We start from the raw sequence: 23,026 nt of genomic DNA, 5'->3' as shown, positions 1-23,026 counted from the left end.
CTATCTTTCAGTCTCTGGAGCAGAGTTAGTACACAAAATCTGAGTTGCTTCCTGAGATAATGGCACAATGTCAGTCTGAAATGTAATGTCTAAAGAGAAATAACTTTCAAGTTATGCTTTCATTACATTATACAGAGGTCACCCGGAGTAAAAACAATCAGGCACATGAGAAAAGCCTTTAGCATCTTAATCTTTCCTATAATGATAAAAATAAGTCCATAATTATATTGGTGTTATTTCATAAGTTCTCGAGCAAAGAATTTATAATTGCTTTGTTTAAAGAGTCAGAACCTACATTTATATTGGAATATTATGATAAATTATATGATCAGTGATAGCTCTTATTTTAGAAAACAGATATTACTTCTTTAAGTAATTTGTTCTAATTTGGGTTTCTTTCTTGACCTACAAAGGAAGAGAGATGAGATGATATATTGTTACATTAATTCAGTTAATTTTTCATGAATCTGAAGCTATTCTATTAGTTTTCTAGGATCTACAAAAACAGTCTTAAAAGACAATTTAAACCCTCACATTGTTCAATCTCCATAACCATGGACTAGGACAAGCTGCACATCCTAAACATTTCTTCATTTCTTCAAAGTGTATATTTTTTCAAGAAATGAACATGTATAACCAAAATGTTTTTCAAACTTCTAGTCAGTCACATAATTATAATATACTACAGTATTATCAGCAATCTAATAATTGTATAACCAATATGTAGTACCAAAAATTAACTATTGTATTGTTACTTTATATAAATATTTATAGCAATAATTTCTACTTTTTTAGATTTAAATGGACAAGGTCTAGAGCCTAAGAAATACTCTGGCTTCCTAGAAAAATCACAGAAAATACAGTAAGTGAGCTTGAATTACATTATTTCTGTACCAGCACAGAAAACTCAGCCTCTTAATTTCCCGTATGGCCATTTCAAAATGCTTTTAAGAGCCTACTTTGTTCTTGACCGACTTTCCAGACTTGTACTTTCTTTCAACAGTCTTACAAGCTATCCTCATTTTTGCTCCAACAAGAACACTTTCTTAGGCTTAATGAAGATATAAAGCTCCCCAAGCTTATTCTGATGGGGAATAATGAACTACTTATTCCCAGATAAATGGAGGATGGCCCACAGTACTTTAACTTTTCTGAATTTTTACACTGATCAGTGTATGCTGGAGTCATGATATTCACAATATATGTGAGGCAGATGCAATAGCTCCTCACAGCAGTTCTTACCACAAAAAAGGGGGGCCTTTACTTGTGATATGTTTAAATTTTCTAAAAATGAAATAATTCCCCTTTCAATCTGTACTATACTTATTCAGCCTGTATTTCCTCCCTCAAGGAGGACACTGCAGTGGCATTCACAGGCAGTCTTTTCCACCTACACTATGTAGGTTATATATGGAAAAAGGTGTTTTTCTTCACAGCTTGAAATTCATGTGTATTTCCACTATTAAAACAGTGCAGTTCACACAATACAGAAAAACCACAGGGCATTTTTAATGAAGGAATTGGGGAATACATGAAACGATGTTTTTGCATTAGGCAAAGACACTGTAGAGCAAACTTGTCACAATTATTCTGGTATCTGTGTCACTGTATTCCCCATCATTCGTGTGTTCAACCTTGCTACCGAAAATAGACTGTTCTTCAGTCTCACTTCTGGTTTTGTTTTGTCAATAATTTCCCACAACGTTACTAAACCTCATTCTGTTGCATTTGGAGCATAGGTATATTTACACTGCACAGTCAAAGACATTTGAATGTTAGCTATAATTACTATTTTTTTTATAAGCTATAATGCTAACCTTTTTCAGAAAGAGGAATTAAAATAAGGGAGTATGAATTCACTCCATCTACTAACTCCATATAAATTCATAGTGTTGTTTGTTATGCCAAGACACTGTAAATGCAGAAAATGCCTCAATACGAAGTCAGTACCAGTGCTCTGATTCACGGATTATACCAACCCACGTTTCCCACAGCAGGTAGCCTAGTAAATGTTACAGTTTCCATCCATTAAGAATACTCTTTAAGTACCCAGGTTCTTAGGCACCCATCTGGGGATTAAAAAGGAAAGCGTAGTTTCAGTCTTCCTCTTCTCTCACTCCTCATCACCTCTATAACTAGAATGCGGCAAGGAAATTGCTACTTCAAAAGCCAGATACAACAGCTTTTAAGTAGCTTGGATGCATTTTCCACTGGCAGAACACAGAATGGTTATTGCTGCAACATTACAGTGCAAAAGAAACTATATAATAAAAATAATTGTCGACAATCCAGAAAGTCAAAGACCTCATAGTTCACTATTAGTGATCAGTCTTCTGATTATGCTTGGTTTTACTTGTTTGTGTCACTGAATTGGTACACGTAGAGCCATAAATCCATTTGTAATGGTCAATACCTCCAGCACTGGTATCAGTGCTGTGACAGATATATGACAGGTAAAATGGTTTGGGTCTGAAATATTAGTGCAAATTCAAATGGTAAATTCTGTATTTCACTTTCTTGTACAATCTAAATATTAACTAATTCAAGACATGGCACAAAATGCACCTCAAGATTGATGTTGCTAATGATCACTTTAAGGGAACTTTTTGTATGATTTAAATGTAAGCATTTCCAATTACTACCCACTTTTCCAAATTACTGAACTGTCCAGAACAACAGCTTGCTTTTTTTTTCACTGCTTCAGACTTCTATGCACTGATTTACACTGATTCTTTAAACCTGATTCATGCGTCTTTCTATTGCACTCTCTAGAAAGACCAAAATACATCACTAGGAAATCAATTTTTAAAATTAAACTTCCCAAGAAATTTGACAATTTGCCTTCCTAAGTATCCTTTCCATACCATATTGTTGCGTTAAATATAATCTCTAACAAGCATTCAGGTATTACCATTACCAGTTATGAATACAAATATACAACCTACTTAGTTGCACCTCCTTTTTTCTTTCAAGCAGCATTAAGGAAGCACCTAAGTTCCAGGGATGATCATCCCCAAATGACAGAACTATCATACATCATACAATGTACCCTTCAAAGGATTTAAAATAAGTCTGGCGCTTTTAGAAATCAATTTTTAGGCTGGATGAGAATATCTTTGAAATAAGATATTTACTAGACACAGCATCATTTTTTTCCTGAAGGTAAAACTGCTGCTTATCAGACATGACAGGATGCATAACAACTACTCATCTGAAGTTTTCATTTTTACATACAAAAACATATTTAAGTAATCACATTTATTTATATTCACCTAAAAATACTGGTCTGCCATATCAAAATATCTATGCAAGTATATATATATATATATATAAAAATAAAGAGAAGGCTGCACATCTGTAGTTAGAGTTAGTTGGTTTCTAAGAGGAAGAAAAAGTCGAAGAAAAAATACATGAGTGGATGTCATCATAAAAAAATACTTCTATAATACAGCTCAAGGGCAGAGGGTATAATTCTGGATTGACTACGATTCTCTGACAGCCTATTTCACACTAGCAGATTTCACTGGTTTTATAATCACAGATAATGCACAGATTTATAATAATGAGGTGTCAATGTGTGGAAGAGGAGGATTGCAGACCATTATTTTCCCAGACATTTTCATGGCATATGCCAAGCGCAAAGAAATGTAAGCAATGTCTATTAAGGAGACAGTATAACTTACTCAAGCACTTTTGGATACAGAAGACTAAATGCTGCTTCTCTCAAAAGGCTGGATGGAAATACTGATACATTTTACGAACAGGAACATTAAACAAAAAATCTATATAATCATGGAAAAAGAAGGATGAGTATTCTGTGTTTCACCAAAATATCAAAAATCTAATTCTAAACTCTACAACGTACTCCCATTTCCTTTGATGCACTACAGTAACACCTGTAAAACCAAAGAGACATCAAATGCTTCAAAGGCTCTGACCCTGCACCCATCTTAAACACAAGCATAGGGGCTTCTTGGGCTTTACCCTTAAGTACATCTATGCTTTCAAGGCACAAACAAATTGTCAATAGACAATTCTACAGCCTACAACAGAAAAGTCCACTCTCCTACCGAACACAGAACCAGTGATCTTAATCTAAAGGAGCATTAATGTCCCCATGTGCTGCTAATAATTAATATAGTGCTTTGTTTCCCGAAGTAATAACTTTGAGAATGAAGTTTTCTTCCTACAGAACAGTTATTAAAGGACTGACAGTCACTATTTGAGATTCAGTTTTATCATAATATTCTGCTTTCTGAAATTATAATTCAACTTTATTACATACAGAAAGATTACCAATTTTTGGATTCAGCCTCTGTATTAATAGTGAACATGAACAGCTGCTGTATAAAAATAACAAATTTGCTCTGAGTTAGCAATTCCTATTTATATTTCAGGAAAGAGCTTTGGAATTTAAGGAGGACATTGAAGTGTCCTACAGGCATCCTTCTGTAAAACTTCCTTTTTAACCTAAATCAACAGATTTCTTCTAAATCTATAGAATCAGTTGAATACATGAGCAAATACAACCCTGGAGAGGAAAATTGCCAGGACAGCTGTTCACAGTTGTCACTGTAAACCCTGACTGTATTAAAATGCTTGAATCTATTGAATCAAAACACTTTCCATGAAATTTTTCTTCTCATGCTTTCTCCTAAACTGCCCTTCTCATCTTGCATGATTGGAATATTCCCAATGGTCTGTTATCAATTCCATATATCCCTTTTGGCAAATTTGATTTGAGTATCCCACATTATTTCGCTTTTATGCCAGTCTTTTTCAGTAAAATAAACCACAACAACCAAAACCTGTCTTGCTGTTTAGTGCTGTATTACCACAAACTCACTATCAGCGCCTGACAGGTAAATAATTCTATGAATTAGCATCCCTGCTTATTTTAGATGCAAATCCATCTTCCTTGTAGATTTGTTATGCAGACACGGTCCATTTAGCAAGTGATAAACAGAATTTTGTTCCCCAGCAAAAAAAGTAGCTGCTACCCAACTTTAAAAAAATTTCACTGACATCACAAACAGGCTTAGAATTATCCTCAAAATTCATCCTAATGTTTCAATGAATTTTAAACCCTCCTTAGTTCCTCTTTGATGATCTTACTGGACAAACTCTCGAGGATGTTTAAAAAAATGTGAGGGAGAAACCATACCTTGGTGCTTGTCACTGGAAATGGAACTTTTGAGCCCTTTGTAACTGGAGATGTCAGCTTCTCAGCTGGTTTTGAAGGGATTAGGTTCTTAGCAGGAGGCTGATTGTGCAGAACAGAAGACAGGCAAAGCTGAACAGTCTCCTTCAAAGCTTTCAGCTGTGACTCCTGGGGAAAATAAGAAATCATCAGTTCTCTAAGATGTGTTATTATGAACAGACCTGCTTGCTTTCTCTCTCTGCATTAAACCAAAAATTTATGAGCAGCTGTTGCTTTTTCTTATCAATGAAAGTTAAGGCTGTTTAAAGCAGGTCTTATATATAATTAGGTTACACACCAAACTGCCTAGAACATCTTTGCACTGTTGCTTTTTTTCCTCCATGCAGTTTTATCTACATCAATTATTACAAATAATTATTAAATACTATTTTATCTGAAAAGAATCAAAAATGCAATCTACCAAATACCATATAGTACCCAGACTTGTACATATAATAGTTTGAGAGAAGTAGATGAACACAGGTATTGCAGAGACACAGACTTTGCATGTTTTGTTTATAACATGCAGAATAACTGGTATTTTCCCACATATTGTAAAGACTGACTTTAAGGCAACATAAAGAGAACTTCCCTCATAAGTATATATTGTTACTGTGAATAGTAAATAAATCATAGTCGGTTTTTTTTAATCTGTTAAGAATGTGATTGTCCAGATCCAACACTGTCCATCAAGCTGAACTAAAACTTTTAAGTAGTGAAGTGCTTGCAACTCATGTTAGAACGCTGTTCTTTTAATCAAAGAAATATAGATATATGTATTAATGAAAATATCAGTCTGTCATTGAACTAAGCTGAGCCACTAAGAACAGTGAGATAACTACAGCACAAAGGAGATGTCTTTTTAAATCTTTGCTCCATCACAGCAGGTCACTTGGAGCCAAATGTTAGATCACAAAACCGCAGAATCATAGAATGGTTTGGGTTGGAAGGGTCATTAAAGATCATCCAGTTCCAAGCCCTGCGACTTGAGCAGGGACACCTTACGCTAGACGAGGTTACTCATTTCAAGTCAAGTTAGGCAGCTTCTGGCCTTTAAAAAAAGTCTTGCTCTTGTTCTTTGTATTAAGAATGTTCCTATAAATGCTGGATACAACGTCACATTTCAACCTTCAAAGACTTTTTCTGAAGATACATCAATCAAGGATTGTGAGGTATGGGAAAAGTTCATGGAAAATATAAGTACACATAACACACTACATATAACGTATTATGTATAGTATATGTTACATATACAACATAAAAATATTTCAGTTATATGAATCCCACGCAATGATATTTGGTATACACTACATTATTTTAGTTTATTTGCCAAACTAGTGTTTTCAGACCCAACAAACACAACATGTTTTCCACCAGATAACAAACTTCCACTGAACTGGAACCAGGGAATCTATCTCATACCTGGGAAAATCTAAGTGTTTCTTTAAAAATAAACCAAAACAGTTAGCAGGGTACCTTTAAATGGTAGAATCAAAGACAACCACAAAAAGACCATGAATACACAGAACAGTAAGGAAAATAAAAGAAATGGAAGAGGGAACAGTTTGTTTTGTTTGCAAATAGACAAAATTGAATATCTTTCCCTTAAGAGGTGTGCAGTGAGGAGGAATGCAAGACTATCATCAAAGAGGACAGCACTTTGTGTGAGTAACTACTCATTAAAATGTATTAACCTTGAGTCAGACTGATATGTCTCTGACCTAATGGCAGTGTAAAAGGGAAAGCATTCCTTTATCCATCTGACTTAGGCATCTTTTAATTTCTAAATGACATGAGAAGATGTTCGCGTACTTCTTTTCATGTAATATGTCTTCTTACCTATCTTTACAAGAAGTGACTGCACAGTGGACATAAATCAATATTTGACATAATTAAAATAAGCTCTGACACCAAACTGGTAGAGGTAGCAGACTGTCTAATTTTGCTTGAAGATATGGACTCAGCCGCTATGGCACTATATGACTAGACTGCTCCCTGCAATCACACTCAACTGAAACCACACTCCTCCCACTTGGAAATCATTCTGCATGACTTCTCATCCTCTCATCTCTCACTTTAGCAATCCAGTGCTTGTTCTGCCTTGCCTATGGCCAGTAGTTTTGCCATTTCAGTAGTAAAAGGTTGTGGTCAAAACAGGCTGGTTGCTGATCAAAACACTGCCAACATATGACATGTTTCCAGATTTCCCAGATCTGTTTATACTCATCATGTGGTTGGATTGAATACAGACGGATTTAGGCTGTGGTAATGAAAAAAACTGTCGGTCTTCCAAGGGTCCATCACAGGAACTAGGAAAGTGCTGTAAATAGACTTGTGAGAGACACCAAGTCCACTGTCAGCATAAACTATTATAATATTTAATAGAAAAGTCTAATGTGGAAGTCACAAATGCCCCGTCCCTGGAGGCATTCAAGACCAGGTTGGAAGAGGCTTTGAGTAACCTGATCCAGTGGGAGGTGACTCTGCCTATGGCAGGGAGGTTGGAACTCGACAATTTTTAAGGTCCCTTCTGCCCCAAACCATTCTATGGCTCTATTCTATGGCCCAAAAGAAAAATACAAATTGATGTCTATTTTTAGGCACAGCATGATATTCGATCATGTAATTATTCATTTCAAATACAGCTCATGTGCCAAAAATGTGCATTGCTTTACACATTTCTTTCATTCCTTTAGCTGAAACTATGTGTGCTAACACTGTAAAAACAGTTAAGGGCAAATCTTCACCGAAGACATGGATGGACCACTGTCCATCACTCTTTAAAGTTCATATTTTGTACAGAAAAACTCTTAACCAGGGGAAAAAACGTACATGCAACTTAAATCATTTTATTACTCTGCAGCAATTCTCCTTCATTTGCACTGCACTTTTCACTCCTGCTCATGATTTCCAGTACACTTTGACATCATGTAAGCAACAAAGCCATCCAAAGTTGTCTCAATGATTATTTGCAAGTACATGACACCAGACTTCTAGTAAGCCTACAGAACCATAACAGTCCTATGTTAAAACTCTATAACATTCAATAGGAAAGAAATAGAGGGTCAGAGAAGTCAGCTGGGTGTGCTGCAAATCCCTTTTTAATTTGCAGACCAAACTCCTTAATAGCATTCTCATTAAAAGTTCCTAATATCAAATGTTCTTTTCTTCTTCACAACTGTCAGCATTATAATGAATAACTGCATTTAGAAGATATTTATGGCAAGCAGCGCTCTGTTGCCATTGCCACAGACAGTATATTGGCACTAGCAAGAGACCATGTCTGCGATTGTCATACGAGCAAAGAATGAACACGCTTAAATTTTAAATTAATATGTGCAGGTGCAGGGGTCAAGTTCAGTGTGCTAACACAAAACACATGACATATCACCAGATACACACACAGGTTTGAATAATGCTACTGTGAGTAGGTCTTACATAGATGACATTTTGCAATGCTGAATGCAAATCCTCATTCAAGAGGATGATTTCAGTAACTGCAGTATTAAAGATTAAAGAAAAATGCTTTTAGTGTAAGGGGCATAGCTTTTTTTTTTTAACTTAATGGAACCTGAAAATGATAAAAAAAAAAATACGTAGATTTGACCATGTATTGTGAACTTGTATCATTTTGAACTTGTATATATCTTTTTCCTTTTTGATAAACTGTTTCCCTGTTGCATATTTTCTTCACGGTTACCCTAAATCTAGTATAAAGTTCCCCTGTGGCACAGCTGACAGGAGTGAACGTGTCCTGCTTTGTCCCCTTCCTGGGATTCACCACAGCCTCCCTGACATAGGCGGGCACTTCTGCCCACAGATCTAGCTCTGTCACATCAGTTCCACCCTAACAAGGGACTGACCCATTTCTATACTGCACCCTACTTGGAACTACAACTAAACCTCAGATAAAAATCATACCTTTTACAGGCATATTCTTGTTAGTGTATTTTTGCACATCAAGAAATGAGGTTCTGAGATGTTTTTAATTTGATTGCCCTCCTCTTAAATAACTGCAGCTCTACTTAACTTCATGCATGATAATTAGTTCTGCTGATTTCAGTAGCATTGCTCCCAGGTACATGCAATTAAGTATGCATCTAAAATATTATAAGACTTTCATTTGTTTTTGTCAAATTATACTGAAACATACACAGCTGATAGAGATAAACATGCTTACATTACATTACACTTCTTACCTTGTCAAGGGCTGCCTTTTCCAATTCATCTTTTGCGACTGCTAATTTTTGCTCCAGATCTGTTAGCTGCTGTGCCTGTGGGAAAAAAGAAGAAAAAACTGATGTCATCTACAATGCATTTGTTCCCCATAATTTTTCAAGCACTGCTGGTGAGAGAGGAAAGGATGTAAATTTTACAAATAATACATATGAATTGGGTCAGAATTGCCTGCAAAACAGACCAAGTCTCAGGCATATTTTTTTTCCCCCATGAAAAAGAGGGTTTTCTTTTGTGGCAGGTGGGCTCCAATCTGCTCCATTTATGTGAATCAAAGTTTACTCTAATTTCAATGTCAGTAGCAAAAGTAGTTCCATACTATCAAGTATTTAGAATTATGCCATAGTAACATTTTGGAAAAATCAAAGTATCCAAACTGGTATCATTACTTTGTTCATTTATCTGTTTGTAACTTGAAACTTTTTTTTTTTTGTAGTTTTAAACACTGAGATGCTAACACTAACCTAGCCTGACATAAACAAAGAAATTGGAAAACATCCTAACATTCATGCATGTAGACACATTAGGAAACAGTACTATCTGCTGGTATACAAGGGGTTAACTCCAGATTTGGTTTTGTGCTTCCTTCCCTGGAGATATGAAAGCAAAATTCACAAGAATAGCTAGTTATACAATTCCACAGTGAGAAAACATTTTGGGAGATTTGCATTTGAAGTCAGGGCCAGGGAAGCCGCCTGCATCCCATGCGGAAGGATTGTTGGCTTTATATGACTTAATGTTATTTCCCTGCGCAGTCTGGGCAGTGTATTGAGTGCAGGGGTTCAGGAGATGCTTTTTTTAAACCCTTAGTAAATAAAGACAATGATTTTCTCTTCCCTTCCCTAGGAGCTAGACTCGCTCAGACTGCCTGCTTTAGGGGAATACACTCTCTGCAAAACTGTTCCATTTTAGCGAAGGAGGAGCTGCAAGATTCCTACAGTTCTCAGCCCCATCATTAACAGCACATTAGTATGCAATGAAAAGGAATAAAGTAAAGGTTTCTTTTACCAGTATACTTGCAAAACCAGACCACTAATTGTTTTCCCTATTTATGAAGGGAATCATAAAGTCGCTGTACTAACCAGTTATACTTTTTCTCTGAAATTCTGATTAGGCGCGCACATTCTGTGCATACACAACATCTGGATAAAGTTCCCATTTCTCAGTTGAAGAGCAACACATTTTAATTTTTACCAAACGTTTGGAAGCACCCTTTCCCTCACCACCACCCCAGGCTCACCAGGTTTCTGAAGTTCATCTCGAGTCAGATATGAGTTTCTTGCCAGACTTTTCAAGACTCAACCAACTGTAGCATAGCTTAATGTGTAGTCACATAATATAAATGCTGCTTAGCTCAAACCCCACAAAATTTGGTTAACTTGGTCTCTTTGTTGGGGCAATGACCTTATTTCCAGCAGATACCACAGCTGATGCATATTTGCCTAGGCAAGCGTGTGGTCCTCAGCACCTATCTCACATGTTGCTTATTAGAACTAGGCATAGGCTGTACTGGCTGATAAAACAACAAAACCCTGGCATTTTCAGTTCCCTGCTCATGTCAAAAATACTTATGTCACATTTTAAACCAAGATTAGGCATTTATCTGTGGAATAATCACGGCAGCCACAGCTTCATTGGTCAAAACCACGTAGGATTAGGCAATCTTGCTTGAAAGCAGAAGTCGACTGCTTGCTCAGATGCAAGAAGGTCTCTTGCGAATGCAGTCCCTAATTTCCACTGTATCACTTTTCTTACAATTGGTATCAGGTAGTGACTGGTATCATCACACACACAACCGGCACGTGAGCTCCTGGTTTGGTTCTGTCTGCGAAAGAGCATCTAATACAGAAAGTATCCTTCCATTTCATAAGAATTTGTAAAAATTAACTGGACTTATCACTAGCTTGAAAAAACTTACTAACATATAAGAATTTTTCTAGAGTTCAGTATCATTTACATTTGTTACTAAGTATAGCACCTATTACTACGTGACTGAACAATAAACCTAGCTCTATCTGATGCAGAGTTCTCACTAGTTACTACAAGTAAACGAAGTGATTTCTTACATCATTAACATTGTAATTATTGCTACTTATTAAACTATTTTTACAGTACAGTTATACAAATTAATACATTTTTAACTAATGAGAACTAAGATGCGGAAACCAGTATATGTAATTAAATAATTTGAATTGCCAGATACACAAATAATGATTACATGATAAATGAGAGGCCAGGAAGGCAATTCTGATGGCATGCATTGTTAAAGGATTATAACCACGTGGAAGATGATGGATGGCCGCATAGTGTAGGCAACTTCTGCTTCCAGTACCATCTGTGTTACAGTTTAAATCAGTGAAATACCAGAGCTGAAGTTGTGAATTTCAGGACGTATCATCTTCTTCAACACATGTATTATGTCAGCATCCTTAAAAGCAGATAGTTGACAGGAGTCAAGCCACAGTGTCTACAACTGGCTGCTGCTTCTTACCTTGGAGGGGAGTGGCTGGTTCTATATAATACATTGTACTCAATGAAACTGCAGCAGTCTGAAGTCAGAGGAAAAGTCTTTAATTTCATTAATTGCTGACTGGCATTAGAAACAATTAGACAACCTAACATATCCTAATAACACTACTCACATCAAGTGAAACATTTTCAGTTCATAGTCAAAAGGTATTCGTCCAAAGGACAGGCTCATACATATTAATAAATCTTTCTGAATGCATCACTTTCAAGCCTTGTTCTTATTTTTGATACAATTTTTTCATATTTTGAGAGACTAACTTTTACAGTAACTTTCATGTATATTTATTTTATTTCACAGATTACTGACCCAACAGGCCAGTGATTTCAATCCAACTGACATCTAGTGACAATAAAATCCTGGCATTAAAAATGCATTTTTGATAAACCACTCACTTGGAAGTAGTCATATTTGTTCGCATCTTAGTAACAAAACTGCAGAATAATCAACCTTTCTTTTCTGAAAATTTGTGTCTATCAAGGCTGAATTCCTATTGCAATAGTTTCACTGCTTTTTTTAATTTAGAACTTTTTATGGAGCCTGATTAACGTGGCTTGGATATTGAATAAAAATTAAGGACAAAATACCAGTAGGACTACACAAGGCCAATTCTGACAAGGAATAAACTACTTTTAAAAAGCACAGCCTGCAAAAACTTTAAAATATTTTCTCTTAGGCATTCTTGTAGAATCAGGTCTTACAGATAAGACAGAGATAAATCATTTTTTTCATCCTCCAAAAGAGTGCAGTGAGCAATTACTGTCAGTGAAGTACAGTTTTCTGACTCACTTAAATTAATGTACTTGCCTTCACTCACTGGGAATTACATTACACAAAATGCCTATATTTAAATTCTTCCAGGCATAAACATAAAACGCATCAAGAAAAGACTGGTCTGATTTAAAGCAGGCAGAGAGAAATCCAAATTGACATAGAATTTTTTTATAACACATAATTGACACCAGAGAGAATTTCTACATATACATAAGAAAATGCAAAGTCAACATCTACGTGTCTTTGGGGTTATGATTTTGAATGTTCAAGAATTTATAAATATCATATCAATATAATATAGGTAGTTGATATGTTTATATTCCTCAAGGTCACACAAAAGCAACAAAACAGGAGAACGAGAGAGAAGTTTTGTAATCTAAAAACCAGCAGCTAGAGCTTTACACTTCTCACTTCCTTAGTCACATTAGAAGAAAAAAAACATTCACTAGTGGGTTTTTGTGTACCTTCAGAAAAGTTATGGCTTTTGTTTGTTCTAAAGAATTACTCCTTTCAATGATCTTGGGACAAACATACCTAAGTAAATACAACAAATAAATTACTGTTGGATAACGTACTGTTGATAATGTGGTACGTTACAACTAAATTCCACATACAGCTCCTTTAAGCATTTTCATTGGTATTTTACCCTGAAAAGCTAGATCTGAACTTTCTTCCCAAACCTGACTAGTCCATAAGCTTCTCCACTGAAACATCCAGCTAAAAGGCCCCCCAGTTCTTCTCAGGAGCTGGACAAAATTTAAAATTTCTCACCCGTGAGGTGACTAAGTAGATTTTTCCTTAAGGTACAGGTCAACAAAAACAGGCTGTGATCTTGTTTCCGTGTAGTGCCCACCTTAACATTTCAGTCTTATTTGATACCAGATCTATTCCACATTAATAGCAGGATATTAATTCTATCCCCAGAATAATTAAGAGTTACACTTCAGGTCAGATGGGTGACACAGCTGTATAGCTATTACAAATACTGCATGCTTGTTAGCACAGCCAAAAAAATGTTTTTTAAAAGGCTTTTTAACATTTCTCTCCCAGAAACTTTACACAGCATGTCAATACGGAATATAAAGTAGATAGTGATTGCTCTTCTGTTGGGTTTTTTGCATATGTGGTTTTTTTTTTTTAAACTTGTAATGACTTAAAATACTAACAAAAAAATTACTCCATTCCCTTTCTTTTCCATATAAAAAATTTCAAAGTACTTTTCAATTTTATCTTTTTTCTCCTTAAAAGGCTAGGTTACAGCTTCATGTGAGAAGGATTACTCACATGTGCAGAGATAAACACAGTGATGACTGAGTTTTCTTCACTTCAAGGCACAGTGAAATGGGATTTTATTTGGCTACTACAAAACTTTTAAGGATGTATGGCATTTCATATCAAAGATTGTAGTTTATTGAGTGCAAAATTATTGCATGTTCTGCTTAATTAGAAAACATGATTGACTAAGTGATGTTTAATCACACGTTAAACAGATTTGATATTCTGAACTTCAGTTTTTTCCCCACACAGTCCTTAAATAAAGGCCTAAGGAAAAGATAAAATATTTACTGTATAACTTTTTATTTTATAATTGATTAGAATCTCTAACTAGAACAACTTCTTAAATTGGAAACCACTTAGCCCGAAACTTGAATAAATTATCTGGTAAACACAGTTCTACTGCACTTATTCTGAAAGCATTACTTGTATCTTAGAAAAACAGACTTGGGCTTCCAAACTGTACTGTTTACCATAGCACAAGGTGTTAAATGTAACTGAGAACACCATTTTTTGGCAGCTATTCCACTTACTCAGACACACAGAAAACCCCAGATAGTAACATCTGAATTCTATTTCAAGCACTTAAACGAAGAAAAGTCAGTTAAAAACATATTTTCTGCAAAGTCTCACAGCTTGTACAGTCTTAATGCTCATCGCTGCCACAATGCTTTTATCTGTTATTTGTGACTGTTCTGTACATACATTAAAAATAGGAAGTAAGACCTTAGTGCTTCGTTATTAGATGAAATTTCACTTTTCCTCCCCCAAGCCTCATACATTACCTTCACATAAAATTCATTACAATGAAAGTGAAATCACAGCCAGGGTTTTAGTTCAGTTCTCAACCTCTAACTGAGGGGAAATAACTCCTAAGTAAAGGAAAATAGCTGTTTCTCTGCAGAAACAGGCTCAGATGATGTGCAACAAGAGAAGAGCCACATCACTCCCCTTTGTGCCTACTCTGCCTTTTTATCTCTGTTAGGGGATTTTCCTCCCTGCAGATCAGGCCAGAGCACCTCAGGTGCTAGTAGCAGTTGTTATTTCTGATGGATAGCTGATCACCATGATTACAACAACCTGCTGTTCTTTCTCTCCTAAGTCAGTCTACTTTAGATAATTGTCTTGCTTACTTTGGCAGTAAGAGAAGAAACACTGAGGGGATAAGCATTTTAAAATTCCTGTGAGGCAGACCAGAGTGCTCTACACCTCTGTCACTAGTGAGTTGGAAACATTAATTTCCTTTTTCCTTGAGGGGAGATTGGTTCACATTTTGCCCTAAGCTTCAACTTTTTGCTTGAAAAACAGAAAGAAAACAGAACTAGTATTTCTAGCGACATCGCTTGTGTTTATTAAATGAACTTAACACTTGCCATTTTGAAAACATGACCTCTCATTCAGCTGATGAATAAAACATCCAACATATATAGTATTAATTAACAACAGCATACTTTATTACAAAGTGCCTCCAAATCAGCCGACAATGAGTAATACAGAAATTCCAAACACTCTCCCAAAATGCAGATTAAATTTACTGTATTTATTTTGAGACATTCATAGTATAGATTATCACATAGCTGGCTCCGAATTTGCTGTCAGCAATACCCCAGAAAACAGGATCAAGCAAGGGAGAGACTAAGCCATGCAGAGCAACCCTCTCAATTTTCATTTCGAATATGAACAAAAGCTGAGGTATTCAAAATTGCCTCTAGAAAGCAGGCAATTTGGGACATAGATGTCAATGTGCTCCAGATGTTGATTGCCTGAAGATCTCCTAAGCCATCACACTACAGCACAGTTCATCAAGGAGCCCCTGGGCCAGCAGAGTGGCTGGTCCTGGACTTTAATGTGTCTCAGGTGCCATTAAGGATGTGGTGCCCAAGACACCACCTTGGCTGCTCCTCTGGCCTCTCCAGTTCCAGGGAAAGCCAACAGGCATCGGCACCGTGTCTGGCTCCTGCTATTCATTTTCACAGTTTGTCATGTTTGTCCATGACCATCCCCTCCTTTTAGGCGTATGGAGTCTGGCAGCACACCTCGTCCTAATATCTTCAGTTCTAATGTTTCAGAAAAAGACATACTTCTTCACAATTTCTGTAGCACCTACCACTGCAGAAGCTTAAATATTGAAGACAAGTGACTGTGCCGAAAACCCAGTTGGTCTCAAAGTGTACTTCTGGCATTGGCATTACTCATAATACCTTGCCCCCCCTTTGATACATAACACGTGGACCCAGGCCCATAGAAAACATTCCCTTCTTTTTCCTGTTATATGTTCATATAAGATAAGCTTTTGCCTCATCTTTCAGCTTCTTGTATGTCTTTTCCTCAGTCTTATTTTTGTCTCTGATCTTTGGGCAGTTTAGAATTTTTCAATACTTTATGTGGCAAAGTTTTTAAATTTTTCAGTTCTACTGGGAACACTCAGAATCATTATAATAATTAAGCCATTTGGAAAATGTCAGTCAAAGTCCCAATCAATTTCAATTTTATAACAATAGTAAACTTCTCCTCATTTTAGTGGGAGTTGGACCAGCTCTGTAAATTGATTGAATAGCTGTATGCTGCCAGTTAAATGTGGAGATGCTTCTGCTAGACTTAAGCAACCCTGTCTCACGCTGGCTGTTAACTGGGCTTGTCTCACACAGTAACTCAGACTTGCTATTTAAGACTGCATTACCATCTAATGCAAGTCCATATCCTTACAGCTACATCTTCAGGGCCTTGCAGAAACTTTTAAAATTGGATTTTTTTAAGTTCATTAAAAGAAGTGAAACAGTTTTTTCATGCTCGAAATTGTGTTGTAAAAAAATCTACTGACAACAAATTAATAAACATGAATTACTAAGTAGAGAAACTATGTTCACATTTCACTAGTCTGCGATTTCCAAAACTGCATGAAACTATAAAAAAAATGGAATAGTACAAGGAGATTTGCTTCAAAGGAGATATCAATAAACTATGTTAATACATAACCCAATGTCCTTACTGAGAAATACATACCCTCCACCTTCCAGTATTTCACTTATCTCTTTATATAAAAAAATCCCATGTCTGCAAACAGCTTGAAATTATTTTTCAGCAACAAATTCTGTCTAGATCTTCAGGCCCCTCCTGTAATGCTAGCAATATGCTACAATTAACATATTACTGACTCATGGCAACAATACACAAAATGCTACAATATGGCATTTGAAATGGAAATTAATTATGCACCAGAAAAAAGATGCCAAGGTAAACATTGAGATTTACTTCCTAAGCAAAACACGTGATCTAGGTAAGACTTTCTATGCACATTTTTGTTAATGTTGTGAAGATGCAGTATGCCACCATTCACGGGGAAAAAAAATAAATAGCTACTAAAAAAGAAGTGAAATTAAAAAAAAAATAAAATAAAAATCTTGCATTTCATGAAAACAATAAGTACTCACTTACCATACACTGATAAAAGACCATGTAAGAGAAGATGAAGAAATGGTCCTTATGCTAACTGCATTATCTCAACAAGACAGCTATCTGCAAAGTAGTCATGTCATCTCTTGCCACGCAAGGACTAACTACAGACATTTACATAAGAGATCCAACGTGTTTTTCCAAATCAACCAAGCAAAGTTCAATTTCCTGTCTCTCCTAAGGGCCTCCGCTTCTGCTAGGAAACACAACTCAATATCCTGTCTTGAAGCATTTTTGTACATGCAACAAGCAGGCAGATCTAATCACAAATAATTGGGAACCTGAAAATAAAAATTTTACATCCAACAGTAGGTACCCAAATGAATAAACAAGTAAAAACATATGGACTTGATCAAGTTAAAAAAAAAAAATCACAAAATGAGTAAGCAACAACAGCATTATAAAACCAACCAAACAAAAAGCATCATAAGCCTTGTCACTTGGAAAAAAAGTTAAATATCTAGTAGTTTCTAAGACCAAACTACTAAATGCAGCAAGACATACAGGATACCTGAACTATGTCCAATATATGCTAAGTCCAACATTCATTACAATTGAGAGTAGAAATACCTCAAGGAAGACCCCACCATCTCTTATTTTAGGACTCAAAGAAAACATCAATTCTCACTCATCATATTAACCCATAAAATCCTGCAGAGCCTAGCCCGTCAGTCATCCACCTAAGGAGGTGCCTGCCAGACCCATCAGCAAAATGAACTGGCACAAAGTTCATATTCAATCCTATCAATCTTAAAGCAGCAAAAATTCAGTCCTGTACATATACTATATTCTAGAAATACACAGACGAACATAATAATCTTCATACAACAACTTCAAACATGAATAAAACCTACACTATAATTCTATTCCATCAACCATCAAAGCTTTGACTAATATGGTTACAATTTTTTTTTCTGCCATCATGATGACTTTCAACAAACAAGGATACTCCTTGAAGAAAACACACCTATTTTCAAGCAAGTCATCAAAACAATAGCTGTACATTCTCACAGTGCAACATGAAAATTCAACTCTCCCTAGCAACACGCTCCTGGCTGTTATAAAGCTTCAGATAGAGCAACTTTTATGAAAAAGCATTAATTACTGATTAAGATACTAAGTGTATCTTAACAGTACAAACATACATGTTTGTAATTACCTCACACTGCAAATGCTTTGAAAGAAAAATGTCATCAGTCTTTCTACCTTGTTTGGCACAACCCAATGTATACAAATAGAATGCGAACATGAAATGTAAACCACGCTTAGTTCAGGCTTTATAGGCAACTTGATCTGCATGTATAAATAACAGATCATGGGATCTACTACTCTCAAATGTTTAGTAATATTAGCACAAAGATGATAATTCCTGAGTTAAAGAAAAGCACTATGCAACACTGCAGCCATGATGCTGTCTTCCACAACTAAAGACTTTTCCTACAAGAGAACAAATAGTTAGAAATAATTGCTCATAATAGTAATAATGATGTGATCTCTCAAGGTCTGGAATAAATTGCATGTGATATATTTAACACAAAGCACTCTTTAAACCTTCCTTCTCTAAATTATTTTGATCTTTGTCTGGCTTGATATATGATTTACTTTCACACACGTAACTGCCTTTTTGGCCAAATTTAAATGCTAAAGTACACAGTCCCTCTTTTATAAGGTGTTGCTCTGCATATTTACAGAAATAGTTTTGGACAAAAAGACATTTTTCCATCTAATATGACTCTATTGTGCTTGTGCAAAATAACTTTTTTTTGCTTTAGTAAGTGGTATTAGGCTCTAATATTGCAGTTCCTTACAGACTCAGCAGAGAAGAGCTTGAAGACTGGAAAAAAAATACATGTGATACCAAGCTTTAGAAAAAGAAATTTAAGAGGGCATGACTCATAGGACCATTAGTACAACATTCATGACTCGAAAAAGTAATGAAAAGAATAATCAGACCACCTCTGGAGCAGACAGAGTTTTATTTTATATATATACATATAAAGTTTTTGAACTGAACAGTGAATTAAGCATATACTCAATATTCTGGTGACATCAAACTAGAACCCTATCTGTCACAGAAGATGGGATTTATCTAAATTTATACAGGCAAACTGGGAAAAATAGGATGACATACACTAGGGACAAGCATAAGATGCTAAATGCAGACAGGAGGAACCAGTAAAAAATATAGAATTTAGAACAGCAGGGATGAATAACTCAAGATGACATCACCACTGAATGTACCATGTTTTCCTAGAAAATGCAGAGAGAACACAGACCACAAAAATCTTTTTGCTCTGCTCAGCGTGAGTGAAATATCTATCTGAACTTCAGTGTCCATTTTAGGGCACTGCAAATGGACAGAGAACAAAGAAAGTAAGTTCAGATGTGACCAACAGGAAGGAAATGGTGTGCAAACATGTACTGAGAAGCAAGACTATACTATTCTATACTATTTAATCTAAAAAAAAAATACACAGTGAGAGATGCAGGATAATAATCTCAAAATACGTCAAAATACGTCAAATATTGCTTTAAAGACAGGGTTTTAAAAAAAAAATAGATTACTTTCCAAGTCTGTGGGAGATACCATGATAACTTCAATTTCAGTAAGGAAGATTCAAGACATATAAGTAAACATTTTTTTTTCTACTAAGACTAGTAGACTAGAATAGATGAAAGCAGCAGAAATAGTTTGAACTGCTGCAGATTTAAAAAAAAATATTAAGTAAGCATTGTAAGAGAATAAAACACATACAGTTGAACGTTCTTTGAAGTAAGTGAATGTGGAACATCCTTTCTATTTTCCACAGCCTCCTAAGAAAATAGCTTTTGCCAGAGCCACACCAGTGCTGACTGGATCACCACGTATATAGATAAGAATTTTTTAATCTCAGTAAATACAGAGTAACTTTTCTTATTTATGTATTTAAAAGGAAAAGTCTGTAAGCATGTTATCAGACTTTCATTTCCTTGTCTATCAGAGTGTGCTTTTATTGTAGCTACTTTCCATTTCATCTTCATCCTTCATGTAAGAAAAGCAAAGGCTTTTGGAAAAAAAACCAAACAACCCAATCCAAAGAAAAACAACCATTTTTTTGCTAATTAATTCAAACAAAAATATGCAAGCCATAACAGAAAAATCAGATTAAATTTATCAAATGGAAAGGATCATAAAATAAATAAATAAAAATATAGCCTAAAAGGAGGTTTAGTTTGCTACTTTCCACTTATACATTGTCTGATTTCTGACAAGGTCCAGAGAACCATTTTAGAGAACATTTTCCTACCTGAATTCTTTGATAGCTACTCTCTCAAAATAATAGGCTTAAAACTGCTATAACTTAAATGCATGATAACTATTAAGTCTCATCTTCCAGACTATTCAATTGTTATGCAATGCAATGAAGTCAGTCTGCGCTTTATATAGAACTTTATATCTTTACATAGAACTCCTTATCCCTAATAAAATTACTGGTTTATCATCTCAGGGTGTTCGGGGTAAACACACCCTCTAATATTCTGCACTACATTTATGTTTATAACTGTTACTGTATAACACCTTTTTTGTTATTGTTTTACTTTCCCTGAGCAGTATTGCTAAATTTCCAAGGGAGGTGGCAGAACATCCAGATGCTGAGGAAACACATTCGATGAATAAACACATTACAGATGGAGATCCTGTCTGAACACAAGATGAGCTGTAGTGTTCTCTCAAGGTCTGTATGAAAATGTCCTTACTTTTCTCTTATAATCTCCTTTTAATATGGAACTTCAGAACTTACATTTAGCATTATGGGACAAAGAAAAAGCAACATCAAAGATAAGATCATTCTTTTTGTGCTAAATAAATCAGTGTATAAATAAAGTTTAAGGAAAACAATGTTGCTTTTTTAGAAAGCTTTCTTTAAGTAAAGGCATAGTTTTATGATACTTTGAACATGGGAGGATCTTCTACCCTGATGATCTGCAAGAAAAATCAAGTGTGGCTCGTTGTCTATTTTGACATGTAGTAGAACAAAACCCAGTATTTCTTAACTGCCAGCGATACTGGACTCACATTTGAATTGTGTGCACCAGATGCCAAGGAGAGGCCCTCCAAAGAAAGACTGGGAAGCAAGGGATAGTATTATTGGTTTATGGTTGGACTCGATGGTCTTAAAGGTATTTTCCAGACCAAATGATTCTGTGACTCTGTGATGACGAATCCTTGAAAACGTGTTAAATGCACAGATTTATTCAAACATGCAAGGTCAGCTGAATTCTGCAGTTGATAACAATTTTAATACAAGCAAGTGCAAATAATGGATGAAGTGAATGTACATTTATGAAGTGGCTGGATTTGGGTCAAGCCTGACCACCAACTGTATGGAAATAGGTAGCATAACTGTATTGGAAAACCTGAATCTTTTGCATCTTCATACACGTGCAGGCACACAAAGCACTTCTGTAAAAGGCTATCAAAGATTTAAAATTACGTAATCAATTATTTCAAGCCCAGACAACAAGGTGATCTAAGTTTTAAAGTTTAACACAAGTTTTCTGCTAAGTCAAGTCTTCAGTGGTTTTGTTTATTTATTTGCTTTTCTTTAATTATTTCACCTCTTTCTCTGTAGGGAATGCAGAAACTCATAGTCTGAGTCACATAAATAAATACTCTGCAACCTCAGGAAATAGGTTTACTGTGGCATGTAATTAACTACTGCTAATAAAGGCAAAAACACATATGGTGGCATCAATTTTACTTTAGAAGAGGAATGGTATAAATATTTACCACATCAAGTCAGTATCATGTGAAAACAATTTCACATAATTTGGCTTTTCTTTGACTATTTACCATATCAAATGCATAGCATAAAACAATTTTCTCTCATCCAAGTAATGACTTGTTTAGTGTAGCACTATGTGTTTCAAAGAGCTTGGAAAACGGTTTGTACTGTAAACATCAGGCACATCCTTTGCCCCTTCATATATGTCAACTCATGTGTTTCCTAAAGACAAATACTTACGTAAGCGGTTATAAGACAAGCCTAAATTTGAGATAATAAGGTACTGCTTAGTCCTTTAGAGGTATTGAGCGCTCAGTACCTGAAACACTATTTAGGAGCATAAAAGAAAACTGAAGGGACATGACAATCTTCCTCATAATTTGTGATACTGCGCTGCATAAGGAAGTGGAGGTTCAAGAGTATCACCACAGAAACAAGTCCACAATGAGAAGACCACAATGAGAAGCACTGAGGCTGTCCAGCATTGGGAGCAAGGTTCTCTTCCTCCCTTTCCCTCCTCTTTCTTCTCTCACAGTCACTCCCACTAACATCCCGACATCTTCTCCTTTCTAGGAGTTCTGAAACTCTGAAGCAAAACCCTTTGAAATTCATCACAAAAGAAGTAAGCAAAGATATACTCAAGCTGTAACAGTGAACCATTCTCATCTTGCACTTTTAAAAGAACAATTAAAAAAAACCAAGATACTTGAATAAACCGATAGTGAAAGTGATTGCTAGATTTATCTTTCTTCATCTCATATTCCTATCAGACACACACATTTTTATGTTTCATGA

General features: G+C 35.6%; 1 protein-coding gene across 1 annotated transcript in view; it reads right to left on the bottom strand.

Moving 5' to 3' along the window:
* The window catches only part of LUZP2 (leucine zipper protein 2), a 198,292-nt gene that overhangs the window by 40,363 nt on the left and 134,903 nt on the right, over positions 1-23,026 (bottom strand). The window contains exons 8-9 of the mRNA XM_069857454.1: positions 9,400-9,474; positions 5,165-5,329 (exon numbers count right to left, since the gene is read on the bottom strand). Of these exons, the coding sequence (XP_069713555.1) occupies positions 5,165-5,329; positions 9,400-9,474 (240 nt within the window). The remainder of the gene's footprint in view (positions 1-5,164; positions 5,330-9,399; positions 9,475-23,026) is intronic.

This window comes from Phaenicophaeus curvirostris, chromosome 5, assembly GCF_032191515.1.
Source record: "Phaenicophaeus curvirostris isolate KB17595 chromosome 5, BPBGC_Pcur_1.0, whole genome shotgun sequence".
In the NCBI taxonomy this organism is placed as follows: domain Eukaryota; kingdom Metazoa; phylum Chordata; class Aves; order Cuculiformes; family Cuculidae; genus Phaenicophaeus; species Phaenicophaeus curvirostris.
This window is presented reverse-complemented; position numbering and strand designations above follow the sequence as displayed.